Source organism: Narcine bancroftii, chromosome 9, assembly GCF_036971445.1.
Source record: "Narcine bancroftii isolate sNarBan1 chromosome 9, sNarBan1.hap1, whole genome shotgun sequence".
NCBI classification, from domain to species: Eukaryota; Metazoa; Chordata; class Chondrichthyes; order Torpediniformes; family Narcinidae; genus Narcine; species Narcine bancroftii.
Window position 1 is genome coordinate 75,195,851 of NC_091477.1, and position 27,329 is coordinate 75,223,179.

Sequence of the window (27,329 nt, forward strand, 5' to 3'; positions counted from 1 at the left end):
GATGTTAGCAGGATTGGAGACTTTATATTTTTGAAGCAAGGTTGAGAGAACTAGGGTTTTTTGGAGTAACGAAGGATGGAGAGGTGAATTAATAGAGGTGTACAAGATTTTGAGTGGGTCTAGATAGGGTGGACAGCCAGCACACTTTTCCCACGGGCATTACAGCAAATTCTAGAGGACATCTGTGTGGCAGGCTGCACCAAAGGAAAACACAGGCACAATACTGTTTGGGGCAACACAGCTTTATTCCACTCACATAAATATCTAGTTGGCTGCTAGTTGTGCTCACAGTGTGATCCAGGGGAGAAGGAGAAAGCAGATGGTTGGGACCTCGGCTTTATACCATGGGCCCTCTGGGCCGACCTGATGGTCGGATGTCATTAGGCCATGTGCCGTGTCTCTAAGCCACCTGTTGGCCGAGTGATGTACCGCAGCATATCATCACAATCTGTTTAAGGTGAGTGAAGGAAAGTTTAGAAGAGGCAGGTTTTTTTTACTCTGAGAATGTTTAGTGCCTGGAATACACTGTTGGGGGGTTGGGGGGGGGGGGGTGGTGGTGAAGACTGGTATAACAGGATGTGAGAAAATTAAAGGTTATGGGAGTGAGGGAAGGAAAAAGCAGATTGTTGGGAAGTAGATTTCCATAGGTTGGCCCAACATTGTGGGCTAAAGGACCTATACTGAGATGAAATGTTTTAAATAAAGACAATTTTTCTTTGAAGTAAATTATGACTAAACTGTTTGGTCTGACCCTCATTGTAAATTCTGGAACTCGGCAGGTCTTCATTCAGCCTGGAGACCGACTGCAACGCTAATTGTTCCTGCTCTGATTCTGCCTATAACCCAGTGTGTGGAGTTGATGGTGTTGAATACATCTCACCGTGCCGAGCTGGCTGCAGTCATTCCGTTTTCAACTACACCACCAGAAGGATTTTGGTGAGAACTGGATATTCCTCCACTTTGTTTCCTTGTTCTTTGCCACCCTTTCCAACATAGTGGGGAGGAATAAGTACTGTTGTATCCACCTGTAGAAACTACCCAAGGTTCTGGGTCTTTTTAAGGCATGTTAGGCATTATGCGTGGTACGATTAGCATAGCGACAAACGTGACACTATTACAGCACCAGCAACTCTGATTCAAATCCATTGCTGTCTGTAAGGAGTTTGTATGTTCTCACTGTGACCTGCCTGGGTTTCCTCTAGTGCTGTAGTTTTCTCCTACATTCCAAAAATGTACGGGATTGGTAGATTATTTGAGGCTGTGTCTATTTGTTTGATGTTGGATAAGATGTTCCAGAATCTCAAGTCCAGGAAAAATAAAGGAGCAATAATCCGAGGTCAGGATAGGTGTATCTTGGGGAGCATAGAGGTAGAACCATGGAACTCTACAGCACAGAAGCAGGCTCTTTGGCCTGTGTAGTCCATGGCAAACTATTTATTCTGTCAAGTCCCATTGACCTGCTCCCAGATAATAGCCCTCCATGCCCCTCCCATCCATGTACCTATCCAATCTTCTCTTACATGCTGAAATGGAACTTACATATTGCTGGCAGCTCATTCCACACTCTCTCTGACCTATGAGTTAAATTCCCCCTAATGTTTTCATTAAATATTTCACCTTTCACCCTTACCCATGCCCTCTAGTTCAGCCATTCTCAACAGTGGCTCTTTGGCCCTTACTTGGGAGTCGGGGGTGGTCACAGTACTTTTCAGTAAAAGCCTGGTTTTCTTTTCATCGCAGTAAAATAAATATTTGTTATGTACTCAGTAGGAAAGAAGTATGGAAGGAACCAAAACTTGACTGCATCATAGAGAAGGGTGCCATAAACTTAAAGCAGACTCCTGGGGGGAGGGTGGGGGGGGGGGTGGGTTTATGGGCTGCTCTCATATTGTCTCACCCAACCTCAATGGAAAATGCCTGTTTCCATTTTCTCTCTCTCTTGGCTTGGCTTCGCGGACGAAGATTTATGGAGGGGTAATGTCCACGTCTGCTGCAGGCTCGTTTGTGGCTGACAAGTCCAATGCGGGACAGGCAGACATGGTTGCAGCGGTTGCAAGGGAAAATTGGTGGGTTGGAGTTGGGTGTTGGGTTTTTCCTCCTTTGTCTTTTGTCAGTGAGGTGGGCTCTGCGGTCTTCTTCAAAGGAGGTTGCTGCCCGCTGAACTGTGAGGCGCCAAGATGCACGGTTTGAGGCGATATCAGCACACTGGTGGTGGTCAGTGTGGCAGCACCAAGAGATTTCTTTAGGCAGTCCTTGTACCTCTTCTTTGGTGCACCTCTGTCACGGTGGCCAGTGGAGAGCTCGCCATATAACACGATCTTGGGAAGGCGATGGTCCTCCATTCTGGAGACGTGACCTACCCAGCGCAATTGGATCTTCAGCAGCGTGGATTCGATGCTGTCGGTCTCTGCCATCTCGAGTACTTCGATGTTAGGGATGAAGTCGCTCCAATGAATGTTGAGGATGGAGCAGAGACAACGCTGGTGGAAGCGTTCTAGGAGCCGTAGGTGATGCCGGTAGAGGACCCATGATTCTGAGCCGAACGGGAGTGTGGGTACTCTCTATATCCCTCATAATTTTGGTTATATTTATTAAGTCGCCCTGAGAAGGCACGTGTAGAAATGGGCCAGCATCAGGGTTAGACTGAGAGTTAACCTCTTCAGACTTACGCTCTTGACGATCTTACTCTCAAATGAAAGAGTGCTAGAGAAGAAAATGGATTACACGAGGCTGCATCTGAACCAGAGGGAACTGCAGGGCTGCTGTGCTCTAGTGATTACAGAAACGTGGCTCCAGGCCTCCATTCCAGACACAGTGATCCAGTTGGATGGCCTTGCCTCCTTCAGGGCAGACGGAGATGCTGCTGCTTCTGGCAAGACTCGAGGAAGGGGACTACATTCTCATCAACTAGAACTTGATGCACCAATGTCTCTGTTGTGAAGACCTTCTGCATAGCAGAGATAGAGTACCTCTTGGTGAAATTCCCTTCTATCTGCCCAGGGAATTCTTGGCCACGCTGATTGCTGCCGTCCACATCCTACCTTCACCTAATGAGGGTGAAGCCGTGAAGGAGCTTAATGCTGCCATCTGCAAAGCCCAGACTTCCTTGATGATGCCGAGATTGTTGCTGGCGACTTCAACCTGAAAACAGTCTTACCATGGTTTCATCAGCATGTGACCTTCGCCACCAGAGAAGAGAACATCCTGGATTGGGTGTGCACCAATGTCCTTAGTGTGTACAAGGCTGTACCCCGCCCCCCACCTTGGTTACTCGGATCACATATCTGTCCTGCTAACCCTGGCGTACAGACTCCTGGCAAAGCAAACTAGGTCAGTTTGTAGGAAGATCAGGGCATGGCCATAGGGTGGGGAAAAAGCAGCACTACGTGACCACTTTGAGACCATGGACTGGAGCTCTTTCAGGGAGACAGCCACCTACAGCGGTCACGTAAGCATAAAGGAATACACGACCTCAGTGAAAGGTTACACTAGGAAGTACATTGAGGAGGTCACCGAGATCAAATGCTTTGCAACCAGGGCTAACCAGAAACCATGGTTGGATGCGGAGGTCCGGGCCCTTCTCAGAGCCAGTGATGCTGCATTGAGGACAGGAGACAGGATGGCATTAAGATCAGCCAGGGCTACACACTCCTATGAAATCCAGAAGGCAAAACAGGGGTATGTACAGAAGATCCATAAACAGCTGTGTGATACCGGTGACACGAGGCTCATGTGGCAAGGGATCAAGACTATTATGGATTACAAGTCAACCTTGTGAATTAAGGACAATGGCACCTCCCTTCTGGATAGACTGAACACCTTTAATGTACAGTTTGATAAGAAGAACAGGATGATGCGAAAGAAAGCTCCATGTCCCCCGATGAATAGCTGTAGCCGAGGTGAGGAGAAGCCTATCCAGGTGAATCCGCACAAGGCGGGGGACTAGAAAACATACCTAGTGGGGTACTGAAGGACTGCGCAGACTAATTGACGGAGGTTATCACGGAAATTATTAATACTTCATTGCAGCAGTCCATCATTCCACATGATTCAAGACAACCACCGTCATCACCGGGATGATGGGAAAATGGTGTGCATAGTGGATGGCCATAAATGATCTCAGCGGATGTCAAGCCATGTCTAGTAGCTGGTACAAAGCTGTTGGCAGCAGAGAAAACCAAGTGCCTTTAGTTTGTTTAGTAAGCTTGGCTAATTTTGTCTGCAAGGTCTTGTTGGCATGTTCCACTATTCCTGCTGCCAAGAGGGTGACAACAGGCCTCAATGACTACCACCCTGTAGCACTGATCTCCATCATTATGAAAGGTTTTGAGTGTCTGGTGATGGAACGCATCAAAGAACATCTGCCAGGGACACTGGATACATTTCAATTTGCCTATAGAAGAAACTATTCCACAGATGATGCTATAGCCTTGTCGCTTCACTCTGTCCTGGCCCACCTGGAGAATTATGCCTCATATGCCAGGTTGCTGTTCATTGACTTAAGCTCGGCATTTAATACGATCATTCCCCAGAGGCTGGTGGAGAAGCTGTCCTCACTGGGACTCGAGATCAGTCTCTGTAACTAGATCCTGGACTTCCTAATGGAAAGACCACAGTTGGTCCGGGTAGGTAGCAGAATATTGAGATGACACAATATTTACAGATGACACAAAAATAGTTGGCCTCATCAGCAACAATGATACAATGATGAGTTGTACTACGGAGAATAGATGGAAAATCTCGTGAAATGGTGCGAGAGTTAACAACCCAAGTCTCTACATAATCAAGACAAAGGAGGTGATCCTGGACTTCAGGACCAGGAATGACCACCCTCCACTACACATCAACAACTCTGTAGTAGAAAGAGTGGACAGTACTAAGTACCTTGGATTTCACTTAACTAATGACCTTTTGTGGAGACTCATCTCCTCATTTGTCAGGAAGGCACAATAGTGACTGCACCCGTCAGAAGACTGAAGCAGGCAAGGTTACCAGCCACCATTATGTCAACCTTCTATAGGAGCTCTGTCAAGAGCATCCTGGCCAACTGCATCACAGTGTGGTATGGTTGCTGCAGAGAAATGGATTGAAGGTTAATCCACAGGGCCATAAAATTGGCAGAGAGTCTCTCTCCCCCTCCCCCCTACCCCAATCGATGTGATCTAGTGGGATAATTGTCTGAAGAGGACATGCAAAATCATTGAGGACCCCTTCCACCATGCACTCAGCATCTCTCAGATGCTTCCATCAGGGAAGAGATACAGGAGTATCAGAGCTAGCACCACCAGCTTCTTTCCATGGGCAGTGAGAACGCTGAACAACCAAAGGGACTGCTCACATTAATCATCTGAGACTCTCATTTGTACAAAACAAAATTTATTTATTCTTTAGATAAAATGCTTGTCCTGCATATGTATTATTTGTCTGTATGTGTGCTATGTCTGGTTGTGTGTCTGCACGCTTTCCACCGAGGACAGGAAAACACTGTTTCATTGGGTTGTACTTATACAACCAGATGACAATAAATTTAACTTAACATTCTCTAAATCTCCAGGGAATAGAGTTCTCATCCATTCAATCTTTCCCAGTACAGCAGTGGTTCTCAACCTTTTTTTTTCCACTCACATACCACTTATGCCATAGGTGCTCTGTGATTATTAAGAGATTATTTACGATTGTATGTAGGTGGAAAGAAAAAGTTTGTAAACCACTGTTTTAACCGTAACTAATTGACTCGTTATGAGTGCGGTTTCATAACTCCAAAGGAAATGGGACAATTAAAATTTTTCTCAAGCAAAATATTTCAGTCACAAATGAGTCTAGAGCAATGATCCTCAACCTTCCCTTCCACTCACATCTCACCTTAAGCAATCCCTTACTAATCACAGAGCACTGATGGCAAAGGGATTACTTAAAGTGGTATGTGAGTGGAAAGAACCACTGCTTTACACCATCTCGGCTCTTCAGGTTGTAGCAACATCCTTGTAAATCTTCTATATTATTTCAATATTGTTGATATAATTCCTGTAGCTGGGTGACCAAGACTGCACACCATACTCCAAATTTAGCTTCACTATCATCTTGTACAATTTCAGCAGAACATTCCAACTCCTCTACACAATACTTAGATTTATGAAGCTCTCTTTACAACCCTACCCATTGTGAGTCCACTTTCAAGGAATTAGATATCTAATCCACACGCAGAACACTCCCAGTGCCCTACCATAAGGATTTTGAATGTTCTCCCCATGTCTGTGTGGGTTTTCCTCAGGTACTCTCTGATTTCCTCCCACCTTCTAAAACATAAAAGATTGTAGGAAAGTTTGGGTGTAATTATGTGACAAGAGTTTCAATGGCTGGAATTGGATTTGATCATGTAAAAAAAGAACCAATGAATCTCCAGAAAGAAAATTAGATTATCACTTTTGTATCTCTCCCCCCCCCCCCCCCCTCTCCCCACCCTCTCTTTCTCTTTTCCTCTCTCTTGCCTCTCCCTGGCCCGCTGCCTTATTATCTCCCTCATGCTCTCCCCACTGTCTCTCTCTCTCCTACACTCTCATGCTCCTGTTCCCTTACCCTCTATGGTGCCCTCTTAATCCTACCCACTCTATCATTCATTGTCCCTTACCCTCTCTTTCTCTTCCCCACCTTCTCTCTCTCACTCTCTGCCACCTATGAACTGAACACTGTAAAGCAACAATGAACCTGACCCTCTGACCTGCAGTACCCCTTCCAGCCACTCAACATTTCACTCTCACAATGTGATAGGCAGCTGTTAATTGGCTGGTTCAGTAACCAATGAGCTCCACTACACTACTCCTTTTATTGGCTATGGGCCTCACAAAGAGCCAATTTCAATGCAGCTCCACCTGCTTTCTGGTCTCTCCTCTATTGTTCTCATCTTTCCCACTTTCAGTTGGTTCCATGAACCTACTTCCCTCTGTTTGAGGACACATCTTCTCAATCTCTCCCCTTCAATTGATATCCTTTTATTTTAGATCACCATAACCTGGGAAAACATTGCAGAATACAAAAGTACTGGGGAAACTCAGCAGGTCACACAGCATCCATGGGAAGCAAAAGACAGTCAGTGTTTCAGATCTGAGCCCTTCATCGGATAATAGATAGCATTGGAATTGTGCCTGGCCACACAGTCATGGGTGTATAATGAGCAGAGCAGTGGGCTAAGCACGCATCCTTGGGGTGCGCCTGTCTTGATAATCAGTGAGGAGATGTTGTTTCCACTTCGTATGATGAGAAAGTGAAGGATCCAGTTGCAGAGGAGGGTACAGAAGCCAAGAGTTTGCAGCTTCTCAACCAGCATTGAGGGAATAATGGTATTGAAGGCCGAGGTATAGTCAATGAAGAGCAATCGTACGTATGAATTAATGTTTTCGAGGTGGTCCAGAACTGCATGGAGGATCAGTGATATTGCATCTGCTGTGGAGCCATTGTGACAATAGGTGAACTGCAATGGGTCAAGATCTTTGCTTAGGTACATGTTAATTCTGGTCATGACAAGCCTCTCAAAGCACTTCATCACCATAGAAGTTAGTGCTATTGGGCAGTAGTATATAAAATGTTTTTAAATTAAAAAAATTTAGACATACATCAGAGTAACAGGTCCTTCCAGCCCATGAGGCTGTGATGCTCAAATATCCCAATTAACCTATAACCCCTGTACATTTTGAAAGATGGGTGGAAGTCGGAGTGTCCAGAATAAACCCATGCAGATACAGGAAGAACATACAAACTCCTTACAGGCAACACGGAGTGTTGTTCCTCATTCTCAGGTGGACTCAACTTGATAGTTCTTGAGGCCAGGGACAAACATATTGGTGGGACAATGGGGTTTGGAATTAATGAGGTTAGCCAGAAATGTTGCTTATGCATCTTTATCTTTGCTACATGAAGTCCACTGTTTCACCTGCTGAGTTTCTCCAACATTGTGTTTTTACTTCAACCATGGTGTCTGCAGACTTTAGTGTTTTATCAAGATCCATGGTTGCAGGAGTGCTCTTCACTCCAAAACCTCATTACTGGAAGGATGTGGTAGCTTGAGATTGCAAGAAACTGCAGAGGGTTGTGATTAAGCGCAGACCATCAGAGTCCTCCCCTTCCCCTCCTTCGACTTCATAAACATTTCCTGCTTTATTGGAACAGTGGCCAATGCATTCAAAGACATCCCACCCCAGCCATACTCTTCACCCTCTTCCCACCAGGAAGAGGATACACAAATGTGACATCGCGTCTCACCAGATTCAAGAACAGTTTCTTTCCTGCTGTAATCAAACTCCTGAACTAACCTCTCATGAGTAAAATAAATAGCCTTTGTTAGAACTTTTTGAGGATGTAACCAGTACTGTGGAGAATGATAAACCTGTTGCTGTGGTGTATTTGGACTTCCAAAAGGCCTTTGGTATGAGAGACATTGGTGTGCAAAATTACAGAACATGGTGAACATGGTATACAAGGTAAAGTCCTGATGTAACATTGGTTGGCAGGCAGAGGGAAGAGAGTAGGAATAAATGGATCCTTTTCAGATTGTGGGGCATTACAAGGTTCAGTGCTAGGACCCCAGCTGTTTACAATATACATTGATGGTCTAGAAATTTGGTTGAAGGGATTGCAGATGATACTAAGCTGGGTGGCAGTGTAAGCTATGAGCAAGATTCTGAGAGGCTTCAGGGTGACAGATAGATTTGGGGAGTGGGCAAATATATGGCAGATGCAGTGTGAAGTAAATAAATATGAGGTTATATGGTGGCAATCACAGGCAGGCAGATTATTATCTGAATGCTGACAAGTTATGTAAAGGGGAGGTGCAATAAGACCAGAGTATCCTGATCTATCTTTCACCGAAGGTTGGAATGTAGGTACGGCAGGCGGCAAAGAAAGCAAATGGCATTTTGGCCTTTATTGTGAAAGGTTTTGGATACAGAACCAGGGAGATCTTACTGCAGTTGTACAGGGCTTGCTGAGGCAACTCCTTGAGTATTGTGTACAGTTTTGGTCTCCTCATCAGAGGAACTGCATTCTTGCTATTGTGGGGGGTGGGGGGGGGTGGGTGGGTGAAGTGAAGGTTCACCAGGCTGATCCCTGGGATGGTAGGACTGATATATGAAGAAAGACAGGAGAGATCACTATTATAACATTATGTTCCTGCTCCTCTACTCATGGCCTGATACATGCCAAGCACCTCATTTACTATCCTCCATACCTCACTTCTACAGCACTCCCCAGGAACTGACCATTCACCATGTAAATCCCGCCCAGGTTTAACCTACCAAAGTGTCCAAGTTAAATTCTATTTGCCATTTCTTTGCCCATTCTCCTAGTTCCTCTACAGCCTGTTATATTCTCAGATAAGATTTTTTGTGTCATCCGCATACTTAGTAACTGTGCTAACTATATTGTCATCCAAATCATTAATTTTAAATTTAAACATACTGCACGATAACAGGACCTTTTGGCCCACGAGTCCGTGCCATCCAATTTACATCCAATTAACTTACACTCCAGGTACGTTTTGAAAGGTGGGAGGAAACCGGATCCTCCAGCAAAACCCAATGCAGACACAGGGAGAAAGCACAAACTCCTTACAGACAGCTTTGGATTGAAACCCTGGCCCTGATCGCTGGCACTGTAAAGGCGTTGCACTAACCACTATGCCAACCATGGCAAAGAGATGACAAACAATAGTGGACCAATTCCTAGGGCGCACTTCAGGTTACAAGGCCTCCAATGTGAATAACAAACCACCACTTCCACCCTCTGACGCCTACCACCAAATCAATTCTATACCCAATTGGCCAGCTCACCCTGGATCCCCAGTGATCTGACCTTTCAGATCAGCCTATCTTGCGTGACCTTGTAAAAGTGAAATTCATTCATAGGAGAAATAATGAATCTCCCTTTATGCAATTCAATCTCATTCAAATTCTAAATTATACTTGAAATGTTGTAAGCATGGTTGTTTAAATAAGATTGTGGTTTAGGTTGAGATACAAATGATACTTAGTCAGTCTGTGGGAGATCCATTCATGCTATTCCCTTTTTTTTAAAAAAATGTTGATCCAGACTTACAACAATTGTAGCTGCATTCAGTCATCTCACAAAGAGGACTATGCTGTTCCTGGGCACTGCAAGGTCAGCTGTACCCATTTGCTTCTCTCCGTCGTCTGTAGCATCTCTTTCATTGGGCTGATGGCCTCTCTCACCCACAATCCCCTCTACATGTTGGTGTTGCGGTGAGTATTTGGAATTATGATCATAAGAACATAAGAAATAGGAGCAGGAGTTGGCCATCTGGGGCACCGAGCCTGCTCTGCCTTTCAGTAAGATCACAGCTGATCTGGCAGTGGGCTCAGCTCCACTTACCTGCGTTTTCTCCTTAACCTTTAATTCCATTACTCTGCAAAAATCTATCTGACTGTGACTTAAATATATTTAATGAAGCAGCCTCTATTGCTTCCTTGTGCAGAGAATTCCACAGATTCGCTAATCTCCAGGAAAAGCTGTTTCTCCTCATCTTCATCCTAAATCCACTTCCTCGAATCGTGAGGCTATTGCCCCCTAGCTTTGGTCTTACTAACATTGGAAGCAACTTTCCTTCCACTCTCTTATCAATTCCTTTTGTAATTTTAGAAGATTCTATAAGATTCACTGTCAAAGTCCCTGGCAACTCAATCTGTCCTCTCAGGCTCACCCCCCCCCCCACCCATCACCTCTGAAATCAATCCTTTTCACCGCCCCCAAAGCCAGTACCTCCTATCTCAAGCGAGGAGCCCAGAACTGCACACAGCATTCCAAGCGCGGCCTCAGCAGTTCCCAGTACCTTTGCAGCAGAACCTCCTTGCTCTTAAAGTCAATCATTGTGGCACTGAAGGCCCACATTCCATTTGCCTTCTTGATTACCTGTTTCACCTGCAAAGCACTTCCAGATCCCTCTATTTAAATAATAATCTGATATTCTACTTTCCCTTCCTCACTGACCTCACATTTACCAACATTTTACTCCATCTGATAATCACCCATCTCTATCTCTGCAGGCTCTCCTCATCCTCTGCACAATTTGCTTTTCAACTCGGACCCCTCCTCCAAATTGTTAATGTATACAGGGAACAGTTGTGGGCCTCAGCAGCACTGCACCCACAAGTGATAGCCAACCAGAGAAACACCCATTTATCCCAACTCCCTGCCTTCTGTTGGTTAACAAATTTCTCATCCATGCTCACGTTTCTCCAACTCTGTGCATCCATATCTTAAAGGATGAGTGTTTAGTTTTCACAAGAAGCCAATGAATTGAAGCCCTCGCTGACATGCTGCTGAGTTGGGAGAACCAGCAATCACAGTGGTATTTTTTGTTAGTTCAATACAGTAAAAGTCCAAAAATCCAGTCTGCTCAGGGATTGGTTCCGGGTTCTTGGGTAGTACATCTGTGGCACTTATTCAATGCATACCCACATGCAAAAGCTGAAAAGTCTGCATTCTCGGGTGGTCTGGATTTCAGGCAAGAATTTTTGCGAAGTCCGGATCCTCGGATGATCCGGTTTTCTGGCATCTGGAGCTTCAGACTTTTACTGTACCATTGTCCTCTCATATTTTGTCACGGAATGATACGGCAGAGAAACAGGTTGTAGAAGAAAAAATTGATCTTATCGTATGTGCAGTTGAAATGTTGCAAGTGTGGTCTTCTGTTTCCTTTGTAAATTAAGAAACCAGTTTTTGCTGGTTGCAGAACCATACCCATGACCTAGTGCCTAGTATACTTAAGAATGTGCTTTGTGTGCAGAAGGAAGATAAGAGTTGTTTGATCTCCTGTATAAAAATGTGCTGTCTGCCTACAGAAGGCAGAGTTCTATCCTGGTGTAGATCAGGACAGTTTCTCCATGAGATCACAAAATAAAGCTCTCGAAGCAAACTCTGAAGTCTCTGCCTGAGTTATTCTGGAAAAGAGATTTTCCCTGACACAGGCCCTTTGCTCACTGTGTTGTGGCCATCAGCCCCTGTCTGTGTTCATTCCATGACATCTTGGTGATGCAATCAGCTGCTTTTGAAGGGTGGTGAAAGTTTCTGGCTTGCCTCTTCCTGGCAAGTATTTGGTGTGCCAGCTGGGAAGCATGCAGGCAGGCGTATTGGTGTTACTAAAGGCCAGCCAAAACCCGGGATGACCATTGGTTCTGTTCCTTGAGCTGACCAGAAACCAGGTTGAAAAGAGCATGGGAATTGAAAGCTGCCCAACGCCCATCCCTGTTCACTGTTCATCTATTCTGCTGGGTGTCAGAATACAGAGTGGAGGAGGAAGTTCAAGGAGATGTCCATAGTTTTGGGCAGAGAGTAGGAAACATGCCCACAGCAGAGATGATGAAAGACCATTGTTTTATCCTTAAAAACCCACCTCTGGAAGAACTCAGTCAGGTAGCGTTCATGGGGGCAATGGGACAACTATACAGAACAGGAACATGTTAAAGTTTATTCCCTTTTCTTTGGGATGACAATAGCATATACTAGGTGAGTGGAGGAAAGTTTAGGAGAGATGTCAGAGGTAAGTTTTTCTACATATAATGATGGGTGCCTGGAATGCATTTCTGTGAGTGGAGATAGAGACTGGTACAATAGGGACATTTAAAAGACTTAGATTGGTACCTTGATGTAAGAAAAATAAGGAGTTTATGCATAAGGGGACAGAAGAATTAGATTAATGTGGAGTAGGTTTATATGGATCAGCACAGCATCATGGGCTGAAAGGCCTGAGCTGTGCTGAAATGTACTATGTTCTCTGATGTTTACATGTTTGATGCAAGGAATAGGTTCAAGAGAGAGAGTTAGGGAATGAGGGATTTCCAGAGGGCATTCAATATGGTGCCACATAAAAGACAGCCTTTTGGAGTTGGAGTAAAGTATTATCGTGGATTGGTTAACCGACAGAAGGCAGAAATTTGGGATAAATGGGTATTTTTTTCTGGTTGACAACTAGTAATGAGTGGAATGCTGCAGGGGGTGGTGCTGGGCCTGCAAAATTCATGGTATATATCAGTGGTTTTCAGACTTTTTCTTTCCACTCACAGACCACCTTAAGTAGTCCCATCGGTGCTCTGTGATCTGTAAGAGATTGGTTAAGGTGGGATGTGAGTGGGAAGGGAAGGTTGAGAACCATTGGTCTAGACCCAATTGTTATAGAAATATTTTGCTTGAGAAAAATGGTCATTGGCCCATTTCCTTTGGAGTTCTGAAACCTTGCACATGACGAGTCAATGAGGTACAATTAAAACTGTGGTTTTCAAACTTTTTTTCACTCACACACCACCTTAAGCCATCCCTTACTAATCGCGGAGAACTTATGGCATAGGGAATACGTAAAGTGGTATGTGAGTGAAAAGAAAAAGTTCGAAAACCGTTGATCTAGGTTAATGATTTGGAAGAGGGGACTGAGTGTAGACTTACAAAGTTTGATGAAGGTGGAAAAGCAAATTGTGCAGAGGATGTGAAGAGTCTGCAGAGAGACAGAGTTGGGTTAGTGAGCGGGCAGGTTTCTGGCAGATGAAGTACAATGTTAGTAAATGTGAGGTCATCCACATTAAAAGGAAAAATAGAAGATCAGACTATGATTTAGTTTAAATGGTGAAAGATTGCAGCATTGTTTTTGAAAGGACAAAGGAAGGTGGAATATATGGTCAATGACAGGATTCTTAGCCATGCAGAGGATCCATAGATTCCTCAAAGATTCCAAAAATTGATAGTTAAGAAGGCATTTTGTGTGATTGGCCTTTATTGATTGGGGAATTAAGTTCAAGAGCTGTGCGATAATGTTGCAGCTCTACAAAACTCTAGTTAGACCACACTTGGAATATTGTACTTAGTTCTGGTCACCTCATTACAGGAAGGATGTAGATGCTTTGGGGAGGGTGCAGAGGAGATTTACCAGGACATTGCCTGGTTTGGAGAACATGTCTTGTGAAGCAAGGCTGACAGAAATGGGGCTTTTCTCTTTGGACCAACGAAGGAATAAGAAGTGGCTTAATAGAGTTACACAAGGTTTTGATGGGCCTAGTTAGGGTGGACAGGCAGCACATTTTCCCCTAGGTTACAATAGCAAACAGAGGACATCTGTTTAAGGTGAGTGGAGGAAAGTTTAATGGAGATACAAAGGATTTTGGGTTTTTTTAATATACACTGAGTGTGATGTGTGTCTAAAATGCATTGGGGGTGCAGGGTGGTGGAGGAGGCTCGTACAATACGAACATTAAAAAAATCTCTTCGAATGGCACATGGATGAAAGGAAAATAGAGGGTTAGAGGTGTGATTGGGAATGGTTAGATTTTTGTGGAGTAGGTTTACATAGGTTGCACAATAGGTGAGCTGAAAGACCTGTTCTGTGCCGTTCTGCTCCATGTTTTATGAGTCTCTGCTAAACGTGATGTCCAAATCAAACTAAAGCTCTCCTGCTTGCATCGGATAAGTATCCCTCCATTCCTTCCTATTCTCGTGTCTATCTAGAAGCCTCTTTGCTGCTGAAGTAACAGCTTCATCACTATCCCTGGCAGCCAGTTCCAGGCACCCACCACTCTCTGGGTCAAATATTTGCCCCACACGTTTCTACTAAAATTCTTTCCCCACACCTTAAGCACATCTTCTAATGCATGACCCTCTTACACTGGGGAAAGACTCCGATTGTCCACCCTGTACATACCTCTCATGATTTTTTGCACCTTGATCAGGTCTCCCCTCAGCCTCTGCGTCAAGATCTCTAACTGAGATATTGACCATCACTTTGCCTCCACAGATGCTGCTTGACCCTGATGACTTTGTCCAGCTGCTAACATTTGTTTTGCTTCTGATTCCAGGATCTGCAGTCTCTTCTGTGTCACTGGCTTTTGGGTGAGGGCAAGAGTTTTGGAGAACAAAGTTTTCACTTAAAGGGTGGTTGTAATTGGAAACACACTGTTTGTGTAGGGCAGTGGAGGCAGGTTCTCCCACAATATCTGGAAGCACCAAGGCTGAGAAGATGGTGGCAAGTGGGATTAGTGTGTACGATAGCACTGCCAAAGTAGGTCAAAGGGACCGGTTCTGGGCTGTATGACTTTGTGATCATCAGTGAACAAATTTAGGATAAGATGGAATAATGAAGTCCCCACTATTTGGAACACAGTTAATTAAGGTTGAAATGACCCGAATCTGAAGGCTCACAATGTAAAACAGGGTTGTTGTGCAGAATTAATTGTGTGGAATTTATTAAAGCTATTGCATTACAATCTTTGATTTGCATTGAACATTAGAAAAAACAATGGGATTTTATCCAGCCAACAAAAACAGATTTTCAGCTGAAGATAAAACTCCACAGCTAATTTCACCTGTTTATTCAAAAGAATACACACTTTCCTTCACAGTGCTAGTCTTTAGAACTGTAATCGGAGAGACCTAGTACTCTCAGTGACCCCATGCAGAGTGAGATAACTGGTAGGGGTGTCAATTTTGCTTAGATCATATTCACTATGTGGCCTCCTGTCTCCAACCACTTTTCTTTTCTTTCTTTGGCTTGGCTTCGCGGACGAAGATTTATGGAGGGGGTAAAATGTCCACGTCAGCTGCAGGCTCGTTTGTGGCTGACAAGTCCGATGCGGGACAGGCAGACACGATTGCAGCGGTTGCAGGGGAAAATTGGTGGGTTGGGGTTGGGTGTTGGGTTTTTCCTCCTTTGCCTTTTGTCAGTGAGGTAGGCTCTGCGGTCTTCTTCAAAGGAGGTTGCTGCCCGCCAAACTGTGAGGCGCCAAGATGCACGGTTTGAGGCGATATCAGCCCACTGGCGGTGGTCAATGTGGCAGGCACCAAGAGATTTCTTTAGGCAGTCCTTGTACCTTTTCTTTGGTGCACCTCTGTCACGGTGGTCAGTGGAGAGCTCGCCATATAACACGATCTTGGGAAGGCGATGGTCCTCCATTCTGGAGACGTGACCCATCCAGCGCAGCTGGATCTTCAGCAGCGTGGACTCGATGCTGTCGACCTCTGCCATCTCAAGTACTTCGACGTTAGGGATGTAAGCGCTCCAATGGATGTTGAGGATGGAGCAGAGACAACGCTGGTGGAAGCGTTCTAGGAGCCGTAGGTGGTGCCGGTAGAGGACCCATGATTCGGAGCCGAACAGGAGTGTGGGTATGACAACGGCTCTGTATACGCTTATCTTTGTGAGGTTTTTCAGTTGGTTGTTTTTCCAGACTCTTTTGTGTAGTCTTCCAAAGGCGCTATTTGCCTTGGCGAGTCTGTTGTCTATCTCATTGTCGATCCTTGCATCTGATGAAATGGTGCAGCCGAGATAGGTAAACTGGTTGACCGTTTTGAGTTTTGTGTGCCCGATGGAGATGTGGGGGGGCTGGTAATCATGGTGGGGAGCTGGCTGATGGAGGACCTCAGTTTTCTTCAGGCTGACTTCCAGGCCAACCACTTTTAACGTATCATTATTTGCCACATACAGTTAGTATTGGTGCCAACAGTACTAACATACCCTTATGCATCAGAAATTGTTTTATCAATGCATATATGTACCAGCTATGCATTTCTATGTGATCTTACTGTTGAAAAACAGAATGAAGTGAATTTATATTTTCACCTGTGATTCATCAGTGATGTTATCCCCATTTCCATCTTATTTCAAGATTAAACTATTATGAAAATACCAATAGCAGACACAAGATCCAGCTATTAGTCTAATAGTAGTAAGATTAGGAAACGATTAGGAATTAGACTCTTATTTGGTCTGGTTCCCATCGCAATGGGCAGCCTTAAGAGAAAACTGTTCACAAAAGTGCAACCTTTGGAATTTACAATGAAAACCAACTAATCGACTGAGTTCAATCTGCATGTCTCCTGTATATTCTCCTTTGAGGACATAGAAAGCTCATCTGCTTTGTTCTGTATGAAATAAAAGAATCTTCTTGCACAATCTACAATAAATTTTGCCAGAGATCACGTTTTTAAACTTTCAACCTGCTGGAAAGTACCTGATGCAGTAAAATATTTCTGATGGTGTGTTCATAACTAAAAGGCTGATGGGCTTTTGTTTCATTGTGACATTCACTTGCTGTGAATTTTATGTGAATAAGTCTAAAATCTTAAATTCTTGTTTTCTTTTATTTTCCATAGGCTGGTGCAACCGAAAGAAAAATCTTTTGCAATCGGGATTCAGTTTCTATTGATGAAGGTGTTTGGTGAGTAGCGAATGCTGGGTACGTGCTTGGTCGTTGTAGGAGTTAGCACGATGTATTTAATGCGCCAGCATTTGGATCCAGGGATTGAATACCACACTGTCAATAAGGAGTTTGTGTGTACTCACAGTGTCTGCGTTGGTTTCCCCCGGGGGCTCTGGTTTCCTCCTACTGCTCGAAACGTACTGAGGGTGTAAGTTAATTGGATGTAAATGGGTACCATAGGCTCATGGGCTGAAATGCCCTGTTAGAATGCATTTAAATATCTACATTTAAATTTAAAATAATTGTGGCTTCAGTAACAGTTGAAGATGTTTTTGTTTATGCACTAATTGGAAAGATGATTAGAAATATTCGGATGTTGTCTACGGCATGGGCGACCATGAATTGTTTCAGCATCTTCTTTCATCGGAGAAGATCAAATTGGATTTTGTACAGAAGCCAAAGCTCCAGGTACAAAGGCATTAGCTGATTGAATCAGCTGTAGCTAGAGCTTCATGTTTAATCCCTGGTGCATCACTTTAATAAGGATGTGATCGTTTTAAAAGGCATTAAAAAAAAAACAATTGTCCTGGGGAGACAGTTTTCTCCAGACTGGAGAAGTGGGAAATAACAGTGATCAGAGGAGACAATGTTGAGAATTAGGTGATTTGACAGACATATTCAAAAGCATTGAAGGTCTAAGGACAGCAATTAAAGAGAAACATTGCCCTGATTGAAGGGTTGAAATGCATGGTCACAGGTAAACAGGAAAGTCTGCAGATGCTGTGAACTTGACAAAGGCTCAAGTCTGAAATATTGTTTATATCCTTTTGCTCCCTATAGACTAGCCGTGACCTGCTGAGTTTCTTCGGTACTTTTGTGTATTGCACATGTTGGACTGAAAGCTCTTGTTGCAGCCTTTGGTAACCATTCACTGGAATTGATTTACTGCTTTTGTGCAAGACACCCAGGATTTAACAAATGACAAGAGACCAGAATTTTTATTCAGTGATGAATCACCTGGGTTGATTGGACAGATTATGTTGCTCTTACAATAACAGCTGAAACTGCAGTGTCCACTGCATAGTCGAGACTCGGGGTGGGAGAGTTACTCTATCATATCGTGAGGCAGGTGTCCAGCCCATTTATCCCCACTGGAGCTCTTGACCCTGTACGGACATTCACTGACGACCACTCTCCCTACCATTGGACGTCCCTGAGAGCTCGTCTTTCGATGACAAATCCTACCTTCACTAATTGTAACTTCCCTTTGATCTATACTGAGGTTTGCAGTCACTCCAGTTTTGGCAGCAAACAAATACAACCACACCTGGACTAACTCCTGCACTAACATTTTGCTGACATGTCATGTTGGCTTTTTGAAACAACTTTAATGTGATTGCCATTAGAATTACATCCCAAATGGTAATGCCCAACCTCAGCAGGTACAATGTGGGTTGAATTGGACTGACAATAGGGTCTCAGACAAGAAAGTAAAGCACGAAAGTCTGCAGATGCTGTGATTGTAGTAAAACGCCCAGAAATGATGGAAGAATTCAACTGGTCTCAGGGTTCCTCCAGCATTTCTGTGCGTTTTTACTCTCAGACAGGAAAGTATATTTCAAGACTTGCCCAGCACCCACACCCTTCTAATCGCATGGCTTCTGACTAATTCATGTATCGAGATTGCCCGAGGTAACTGAATTTCTGAAATGTGCTCGTATCAGTCCACAGCACAGCGAGGTTTCCATTCAAGCAGCTCTTTGCTCGATCGTTGAAGTGCATGTCACTGAGCAAAACTAGGTAAAGTGCTCCTCCTCTCTGAAACCCTCTCATACTGCTCTCCCTCAGTGACCTCCACTAGTCTTTGGCTCTTGGCACCTCATGTGTGTCTGTCTCATCCACAACCCAATGCCGTGAACGTTGAGCTCCCCAGTTTAAAGTCATCCACTTCCCCTCAGACTTGTTCTCTCTACTCATCCATTAAGGGGCCTTCACTTGCCCCTCCTTGCTCCCAGTTACCCAGTCCCACCATCTTCTTTCACCCCTCCTACACACACCTCCGCTGGTCCTAGTTACTCAGTCCCTCTCCCCAACCCTCCCCTGGTCCTAGTTACTCAGTCCCTCTCCCCTGTCCAAGTTATACAGTCTCATCATTCTTCCCTCCCCCACCCATACACTACTGGTTATCCAGTCCCTCCATCTCCCCCACCCATACACTACTGATTATCCAATCCCTCCATCTCCCCTCCCCTCCTACACACCCCTGTCCTGCTCCCAGTAACTCAGTATCTCTATCTCCCTTTCCCTGCCACACACCAGTAACAGTCCCTGTCTCCACTTTCCCCACACCCCTACCCCACACCCCTACCCCACACCCCTACCCCACACCCATATTAACTCAGCCCATCCATCTCCCCTCTCACACACACCCCTCTCCCCCACTCCCCCTCTATCTGCCCCCACCTATCACTTTCCTGCCTCTCAGTCTCCCAACTACCCCCCTTCTGACTCCCACCTGGACTGTCATTCTATCACCCTTTCCCCATCCTCAGCCCAGCTGTTGAACCCCTTTCCCATTTCACACTATGTCTTCTTGCTTATTCCTGAAGCAGGCTCTGACCTGAAACCTGAAATCTTCAATTCCCTCCGTGGACACTGCCTGATCTGCTGAGTTCCTCCAACACTATGGCTTGTGATTCCAATGTCTACTTAATTTATTTAATTGTTTATTCACTGTTTCAAAACAGATCAAGTTATTCTCACAGTTATTGGAAAATCCAGTGATAGAGATTTTTTGCAAGCAGATTAGAGGACATCTCGTACAGAGTACATTAAGTATTGGTGCAGAGTTACAGAGAGATCATCTGGTATAGAGAAAAGTCAACATGCATGTAATTTTACTATTTTGAGGTTCATTCAGGATTCTGAAAGGATAGATATTGTACTATTGTAAAGCAGGAAAGATATTGTCCTTAAATATGGGGATGAGTGATCTCAAACTCTTGAATCTGACAGGAGGAAGGTGAAGGGAGTGTAGCCAGGGTGGAAAGGAGTCTTTTAATACGTTGGGTGCTCTTCCGAGGAAGCAGGAGTTACAGACAGAGCTGATGGGGGGGGAGGGGTGGGTGGGTGGGTGGGGTAGGTGATAGGCTGAGCCATGTTCACAGTCCTCTGCAGCTTTGCGCTGTTTGGTTGGAGCAGTCCCCATCCCACGCAGTGATGCGTCCTGAGAGGATGCTTTCAGTGGTGCCCCTGTGGAAGTTGTTGAGTGGCACAGGTGACATACCACATTTTCTCGGACTTCTGAGTACATAGAAAATTACAGCATGGTAGAGTCCCTTTGGCCCATGATGTAGTGCTGACCTATGTAAACTTTCTACACAGCCATCTAGCACTTCCCAACTTCACATCCATAACCCTCTATGTTTTTTTACACCCTTGTGCCTACCGAAGAATCTTTTCGATGTCCCAATTAAACCATCATCTTGTAGCTCTAGGTCAGGCAACACCATAGAATATTACAGCTCAGAAACAGGCCCCTTTGGTTCTTCTAGTCTATGATGGACCATTTTTCTGCTTAGTCCCACTGACCCATATCCAGTCCATAGCCCTCCGTACCCCTCCCATCCATGCGCCTGTCCAAATTCTTCTTACATGTTAAAATGAAGCCTGCATTCACCACCTCAGCTAGCAGCTCATTCCACACTCCCACCACTCAGACATAAAATTGCTGGAGAAACTCAACAGTGCCCCTTGAACGTAGATGTATGCAGAACCTTTGGCCCAGTGTTGTGCTAACCCAATTACCTACTCTAACAACTGCCTCAAATTTCCCCATTGCATACCTACCTATCTAACGACCTCTTAAAAGATCCTAATGTACCTGCCTCCAACTTCATGGCTGGCAGCGCATTCCGTTTACCCACCACTCTCTGTAAGACTCATCACTTACATCCCAAACACCTTAACACCATGCTTAACATAGTGTTAGCTATTTCAGCCCTGGGGAAAAGTCTCTGGACGTTCAATGCCTCTCATCATCTTTACACCCCTATCAGGTCATAGGAACATAGGAAGTAGGAACAGGAGTAGACCAAAAATGGCCCATCGAGCCTGCTCCGCCATTCAATACGATCATGGCTGATCTAATTTATGACCTAACTCCACCTACCTGCCTTCTCCCCATATCCCCTAATTCCTCCAGGTCATCCCTCATTTTTCATCACTCCAAGAAAATAAGACCAAGTTCACTCAACATCACCTCACGAGGCACGCTCTCCAATCCAGGCAGTGACCTGGCCAATCTCCTCTGCACCCTCTGTAAACCATCCACATCCTTCTTGTAATGAGGTGACCAGAACTGAATACAGTATTTCACAGGGAGGAAAAAGCAGTCAACGTTTTGGGCCTGGACCCTTCTTCGGCTGTGTCAAGAATCAGTTTCTCTTGGGTTTTTTTGCTTGAATAAGAAATTTTGTGATGATTTGTTGAGAGATAAATTCTGCCAGAAGTTGATCATGTGCTTCTCCCTGACTGCAGCATGGTTACCTGCACCTGCTTTGTTCGGTGCTGTCATTGATTCAACTTGTATTAAATGGGGAACTATGTGTGATGGAGAGAGAGGAGCCTGCAGTTACTACAACAACCATCTACTGCGAAACCGGTATGTTCTGATTTTGTCATTTCACACATCTTGTTGCTTTTCCAAAGAATTCAACTTAAAATCTGTCCAATTGAAACAAACATGTCCACATTTGCGTGAAGGGAAAAGAGGTAACCAGAGGAAAAAAAATGGGGTTTGTCAGGAATTAATGTGGTCAGCTTGTGTGGAGTTATGACAGACAGGCAAGGTCCTCAACGAGTACTTTGCTTTTGCAGTGGAGAAAGGCACGAGGACTGGGGAACTTGGGGGCAGTCAATGGTAATGTAATAAGAGCAGTCAGTATTATAGATGAGGAGGTTCGCAAGGTCCTGTTACATAATGAATGGTAGAGATCTGGGGAGTGCCATAGAGCAGAAGGTACATTGTACCTTAAGTGACATCACAGGTAAATAGGATGGTGTTATGGGCTTTTAGCATATTGGTCTTCATTTCATATTCAGTGCAGAAATTGGGAGATCTTGTTGCAGTTGTATAAGATGTTGCAGAGGCCTCATTTGGAGTATTGTGTTCAGTTTAGATCACCTTTCCATAGGAAAGAGGAGGTGGTTGAGGTACTATTAGGTTTAATAAGCATTTTGATGGAGGCATGGATAGGATGAATTTAGAGGGGATATGGGCCAAACCATGCAGGCAGGACTGCCCAAGTACCCGTTTCCACACTCTGACTTTGTCCTACTCTTAGTCTGGTCCAAAAGATCAAATCATCTTTCTCCACCCTATGAATCACTCCAGGATCTCATATTTTGTTCAAAGCTCCACCTCATTCTCAGATACAGCATGGATTCAGAAAGAGCAGGACATGTTTTACCGGTTGTTTCCGATAGAGCGGGTGCAGTGGATGGAATGGGGACAGATGGATGTTGTATACTTGTATTTCCAGAGGCATTTGATAAGGTTTCACAAAAAGGACTTCTGCAGGGATGCATGAAGTGGAGAGTAATATATTAGCATTGACTGAGGATTGGTTACGAAAGCAGAGGGTGGGGATAACTAGGTGTTTCTGTGGTTGGGTTAGGGGGAATGGAATGCCATGGGGGGGGGGGTCAGTGCTAGGCCGTACGTTGGCGATGTATGTAAATGATTGAGAGAAGGAGACAGACTGTAGCATATCCAAGTTTGCGGATTCTACAAAATTAAGTGGAAAATCTGCAGAGATATCGATAGGTTAAGTGAGTGCACAAGGAGGTGGCAAATGGAGTACAACCTTGATAAATGTAAAGTCATCCACTTAGGGGAAAAAAAAACATTATTTACATTGTGAAAGATTGCAGCATCCAGAGGGGCTTGGGAATGCTTGTGCATGAATCTCAAAAGGTTGGTTTGCAGGTTCAACTGGTAATGAGAAAAGGGTAACAAGAAAAGGCAAATGGGATGTTGGCTTCATTGATGAAAAGAATGAATTTAAGAGCAAGGAGGTTCTGCTGCAATGGTACAGGGTCCGAGTGAGACTACACCTCGAGTCCTGCACTCCTTGAGAAGCTAGAAACTGGCTTTTGAGGTGATGCAGAGGAGTTTCACCAGGTTGATTCTGGAGATGAGAAAATGACCCCGTGTGGAGACATTTGAGTCACCTGGGACTCTACCCACTGGAAATCAAATTAATCAGAAGGGTCCTCACAGAAATATGTACAATTATGGAAGGAATAGGTCAAATAGAAGCAGGATAGTTCTTTCCACTGTTGGGTGAGAAAAGAACTAGCAAATAAAACTCCAAAATTTGGGGAATTAGATGCAATAGAAATGAAGAGGAACTCTATGGACCAGCTCTCAAACTCCAAATTTGGTCTAACCAGAGTATTGTGTTCAGTTCTGGTCACTTCATTACAGGAAGGATGCAGAAGGAGCAGTGGTTTTCAAACTGCCCCCCTAAACTCACATTCCACCGTAAGCAACCCCTATGCCAGGTGGCACTATTGATGTTGCAGTTAGTACAATACTTCTACAGCACCAGTGATTGCGACCAGAAGGTTTGAGTCCTTTGCTGCAAGTTCTCCCCATGTCTGCATGGGTTTTCTCCAGGGGCTCTGGTTTCCTCCCATCCTTTAAAAAGTACTAGGGGTGTAGGTTAATGGAGTGTAAATTGGGAAGCAGAGACTAGTGGGCCAAAATGGCCTGTTACTGTGCTGGATGTTCAAATTTTTTTTAAAAGTCTCTGATTAGTAAGGGATTGCTTAAGCTGCTATGTGAGTGGAAAGAAAAAGTTTGAAAACCACTGTTTTAATCGTACCTAATTGACTCGTTATGTGCACGGTTTCATAACTCCAAAATGTTGAACATTTGGCTTCATAGGTGTTTGTAGTTATTCATGTATGTTTGATTACTTCATTTGTGTGGGTGTAAGAGAACTAGGCTTGTTTCTCTGCTTTCAATCACCTTTGGGGTCTATATTTGATATTTTTCTACACGAGGACCAAAGTTGTGCCAATGAAAATCAAAGAAGCTGTAATGAGGCTGAAAAACAAGAATAAAACAGTAAGAAACATCACCCAAGCCTTTGGATTACTAATAAACCGTTGGGAACATTAAAAAGAAAGAGCATTCTGCTGAGCTCATTAATTGCAAAGGGACTGAAGAAAATGAAGAAAAAATCCCCAAACGTCTGTCTGACAGATCAGAAACATTCTTTAGGAGGCAGGTGTGGATTTTTCAATGACCATCATTCACAGAAGACTCCATGAACAGAAATATAGAGGCTAAAAAAAAACCCATGCAAACCATGGAAAAAGTGGTATACTTTAGATCTGGGCACTATTTTTACATCTCCACACTTTGCTCTTGCCATCAGGTTAATATTGGTCTCATTTGTCTGTGACTTTTTTTCCCAGAATTCTGCAGGCTCTTTTAAATACTTTTTGGCAAATTAATCTGGCCATCCTTTGTGGTTGTATCTACACAAACCCATAGGTGTCGGAATGCGTTTCAAACAACTTTATCTGCCTCTTCCACTTCCTCTTCCAGCTTGTTCCAGATACTGTGGGAAAAAAAGAGCCTTCACATCTTTTAAATACCTCTCCTCTCACTTTAAACCTGTGCCCTCTATTTATAGACTCTCTTGCCCTTGTAAAACTTTAGCCCTTTTTACACAGCCTCTTCAAAGCTGTTCTGTGTGAAAGGTACGAACACAGAATGAGGGGTCATTGTAGTCCCGCCTCCAAGTCAGCAGCAAAGTCACAGTGCCGAATCTTGTATGGATATTATGCATTTACAAACTACAGTAAAAATTCTGGTGTCCAGCCCCTATGGAGATTGGTAGATGCCGGATATTTGAATTTGCTAGTTGCTTGAGATTGCATGATTGGCAAGCTAACTGCGGGGGGGGGGGGGGGGGGGGGTGACTATTTTAAACTTTCATTTCTTTTTTCTTGTGTGTTTTTGCCAGTTGCCAGAGGCTGCTGGTTGCTTGAATTCTAGATAACAGGGATTTTACTGTATACCCTCTTTATCTTTGTACTTCTATTCCACAGGTACTTAGGTTTGCAAATTGGGTATAATATCCTCGGTGTACTGATCTTATTGATCACAGGATGGAAAGCAAGGAAGATAGGTGTCCAGCAGAACATGGGATCAGTATAAAGCTGTCGAGAAGATTCAATGGCACCTTAATCCTTGGCTGAATAACTTGTCTTTTCTTTGAATCCACATCATTTTTCCCATGTTAGATTGGAGTATTCATTCATCCAGAAACTCGAAACGGATAAATCTTATCATGAACAACTGAGAGCAGCATGAAGATAAATGTTTAACTTGAGACTTGATTTGATTGACAATGCAGTTTATTGTAAACAGCTGAGTCAAACACAATACCACAATGCTCTTGTAATGTCACAAGAAGCAAGCATCTACTATATTTGGAGAAGTCATCACTGCTTCTCTGGCTAGCCAGATAACAGAGGCTCAACAGCCACTCAGGGATTGTGGAATCTTTCTGTGCCCATGACTCAAGTCTGATTCATTCTATCTTCTTCCTTCATATTCCTTCTCCTTTACCACATCTCTTTCTCTCTCTGACCAGATCTTTTCTTGTAGGTTTACAGGTTATTTTCAGGATCAAACAAACAAGTCACGTCAATCATGAATTACATTTACCACTTCAGGTTGACAGTTACAGTGAAACATACAAGTTGAGCTGACACCAGGCTGAAAGAAATAGTTTCCAACTACATGTTAATTTTCCCAACCATCAATCCAACAAGCCAACCTTTGACAAACTCTGACATGGTTAAACTATCCCCTCCCAAAGCCCTGTCCTTGGCTAGACACAGGTGGGTTTCTCATTCACAAGAATGTGAGAGGTCTCTGCCTGCCAAATACATTCAAATTCTTAAGGTGTGAACTGACCTTGTTCTGTTTTTAGTGCTAAGTAGTAATCAGTGGACATTTATTAACTCTGCCGACATTAAGAATACATGTGATTTTTTTTTATTTACTATTTCATTGAGCATAATCAAAAAGGATAAAAATACATAAATGATTTGAACAAATTAGATTTAATTCCTGCACTTTCAATAAAATAAAGAACTGTTAACAGGTAAAATTTGATGCTGAATTAGATATTTGGATAAATTTCTTGAGATCTAGCATTCTGTTTTAAGATGTACTTCAATTGTGGAAAATGGAAAAGAAATTTAATGAAGGAGGGAAGTTACAGTTGAGAGTCCAGGAAACTGAATGCCAACGAGAATTGGAGTTGTAACAGGGAAATGACAATGTTCGTGTCATCTCTATTACAGCTACCTGAAGGGTGTCATGAAGCTGGAAAGAGTGGAGAAAAAAATTCATGTGAATGTTACCAGGGTTGTGTTATGGGGAAAAACTAGATGGGTTGGGACTTTTTTTCTCCGAAACATTGGAGGCTGGGCAGTCAGACACAGTATGTTAGAGTTTAACTTAACAGATTTAAGTAGTGGCATAAATAAACATTCCCAAATGATTGAGAATGTTCTTTTGCTCTACTGAGTTTTCTTACCTGGAATAATGCCAGATAATAGCAAGCTGTGTAACTATACACTGGAAACAATAATTTTTTAAAAATTGCTGTTTTGAAGAATCTACACAGTTTGTCATTTCACTGTTGAGCAAAACAGTTTTCAAAAATACCATAATAAAGGTTTCCAAATGATCCAGAGTGCTTTATTGTGTAAAACAATGCATTGGACATTCAGTAAGTTCTTGGTTAAATTAAGATAAAACCAAATATAAGCATCATAATAAAAAAAATGGAAGCTGCTGTAAGCAGGACAGCCGCAGACCCATGAAATCAGAGACAGCACTGCTCTAAAGGGTTTAACCGCCTGGTCCTAATGCCAGCAGTTTCGTACAGGATTTAAATGGCCTGTTAAAGGCATCCCCTGTAGAATGTAGTGAGTGTGAAAGCTGGACTTTGCTCAACCTTCACAGGAAGTAAAAGCGCTGTTGGGCGTTCTTGGCACTGGTGGCCAACTTACAGCAGGCAATTTTGTGTAATAAATCATGTTTATCAT

At 43.8% G+C, this 27,329-nt stretch overlaps 1 protein-coding gene and 1 long non-coding RNA gene across 15 annotated transcripts in view; one reads left to right on the forward strand and one right to left on the reverse strand.

Moving 5' to 3' along the window:
* The window catches only part of slco2a1 (solute carrier organic anion transporter family, member 2A1), a 123,469-nt gene that overhangs the window by 88,565 nt on the left and 7,575 nt on the right, over positions 1 to 27,329 (forward strand). For 5 of the 12 annotated variants that reach the window (XM_069896515.1, XM_069896520.1, XM_069896516.1 and 2 more), the window contains 5 exons: positions 780 to 936; positions 10,081 to 10,250; positions 17,140 to 17,204; positions 21,726 to 21,849; positions 25,314 to 26,968. In XM_069896515.1, the coding sequence (XP_069752616.1) occupies positions 780 to 936; positions 10,081 to 10,250; positions 17,140 to 17,204; positions 21,726 to 21,849; positions 25,314 to 25,422 (625 nt within the window). In that variant the 3' untranslated portion in view covers positions 25,423 to 26,968. Of the gene's footprint in view, positions 1 to 779; positions 937 to 10,080; positions 10,251 to 17,139; positions 17,205 to 18,910; positions 18,987 to 19,933; positions 20,228 to 21,725; positions 21,850 to 25,313; positions 26,969 to 27,329 lie in introns of those variants that run through there. The other 7 variants (XM_069896518.1, XM_069896519.1, XM_069896524.1 and 4 more) reach the window with 7 other exon arrangements.
* Positions 1 to 27,329, reverse strand: part of LOC138742294 (uncharacterized) — a 76,311-nt gene that overhangs the window by 25,191 nt on the left and 23,791 nt on the right. The gene's annotated exons all lie outside the window — the stretch shown is intronic.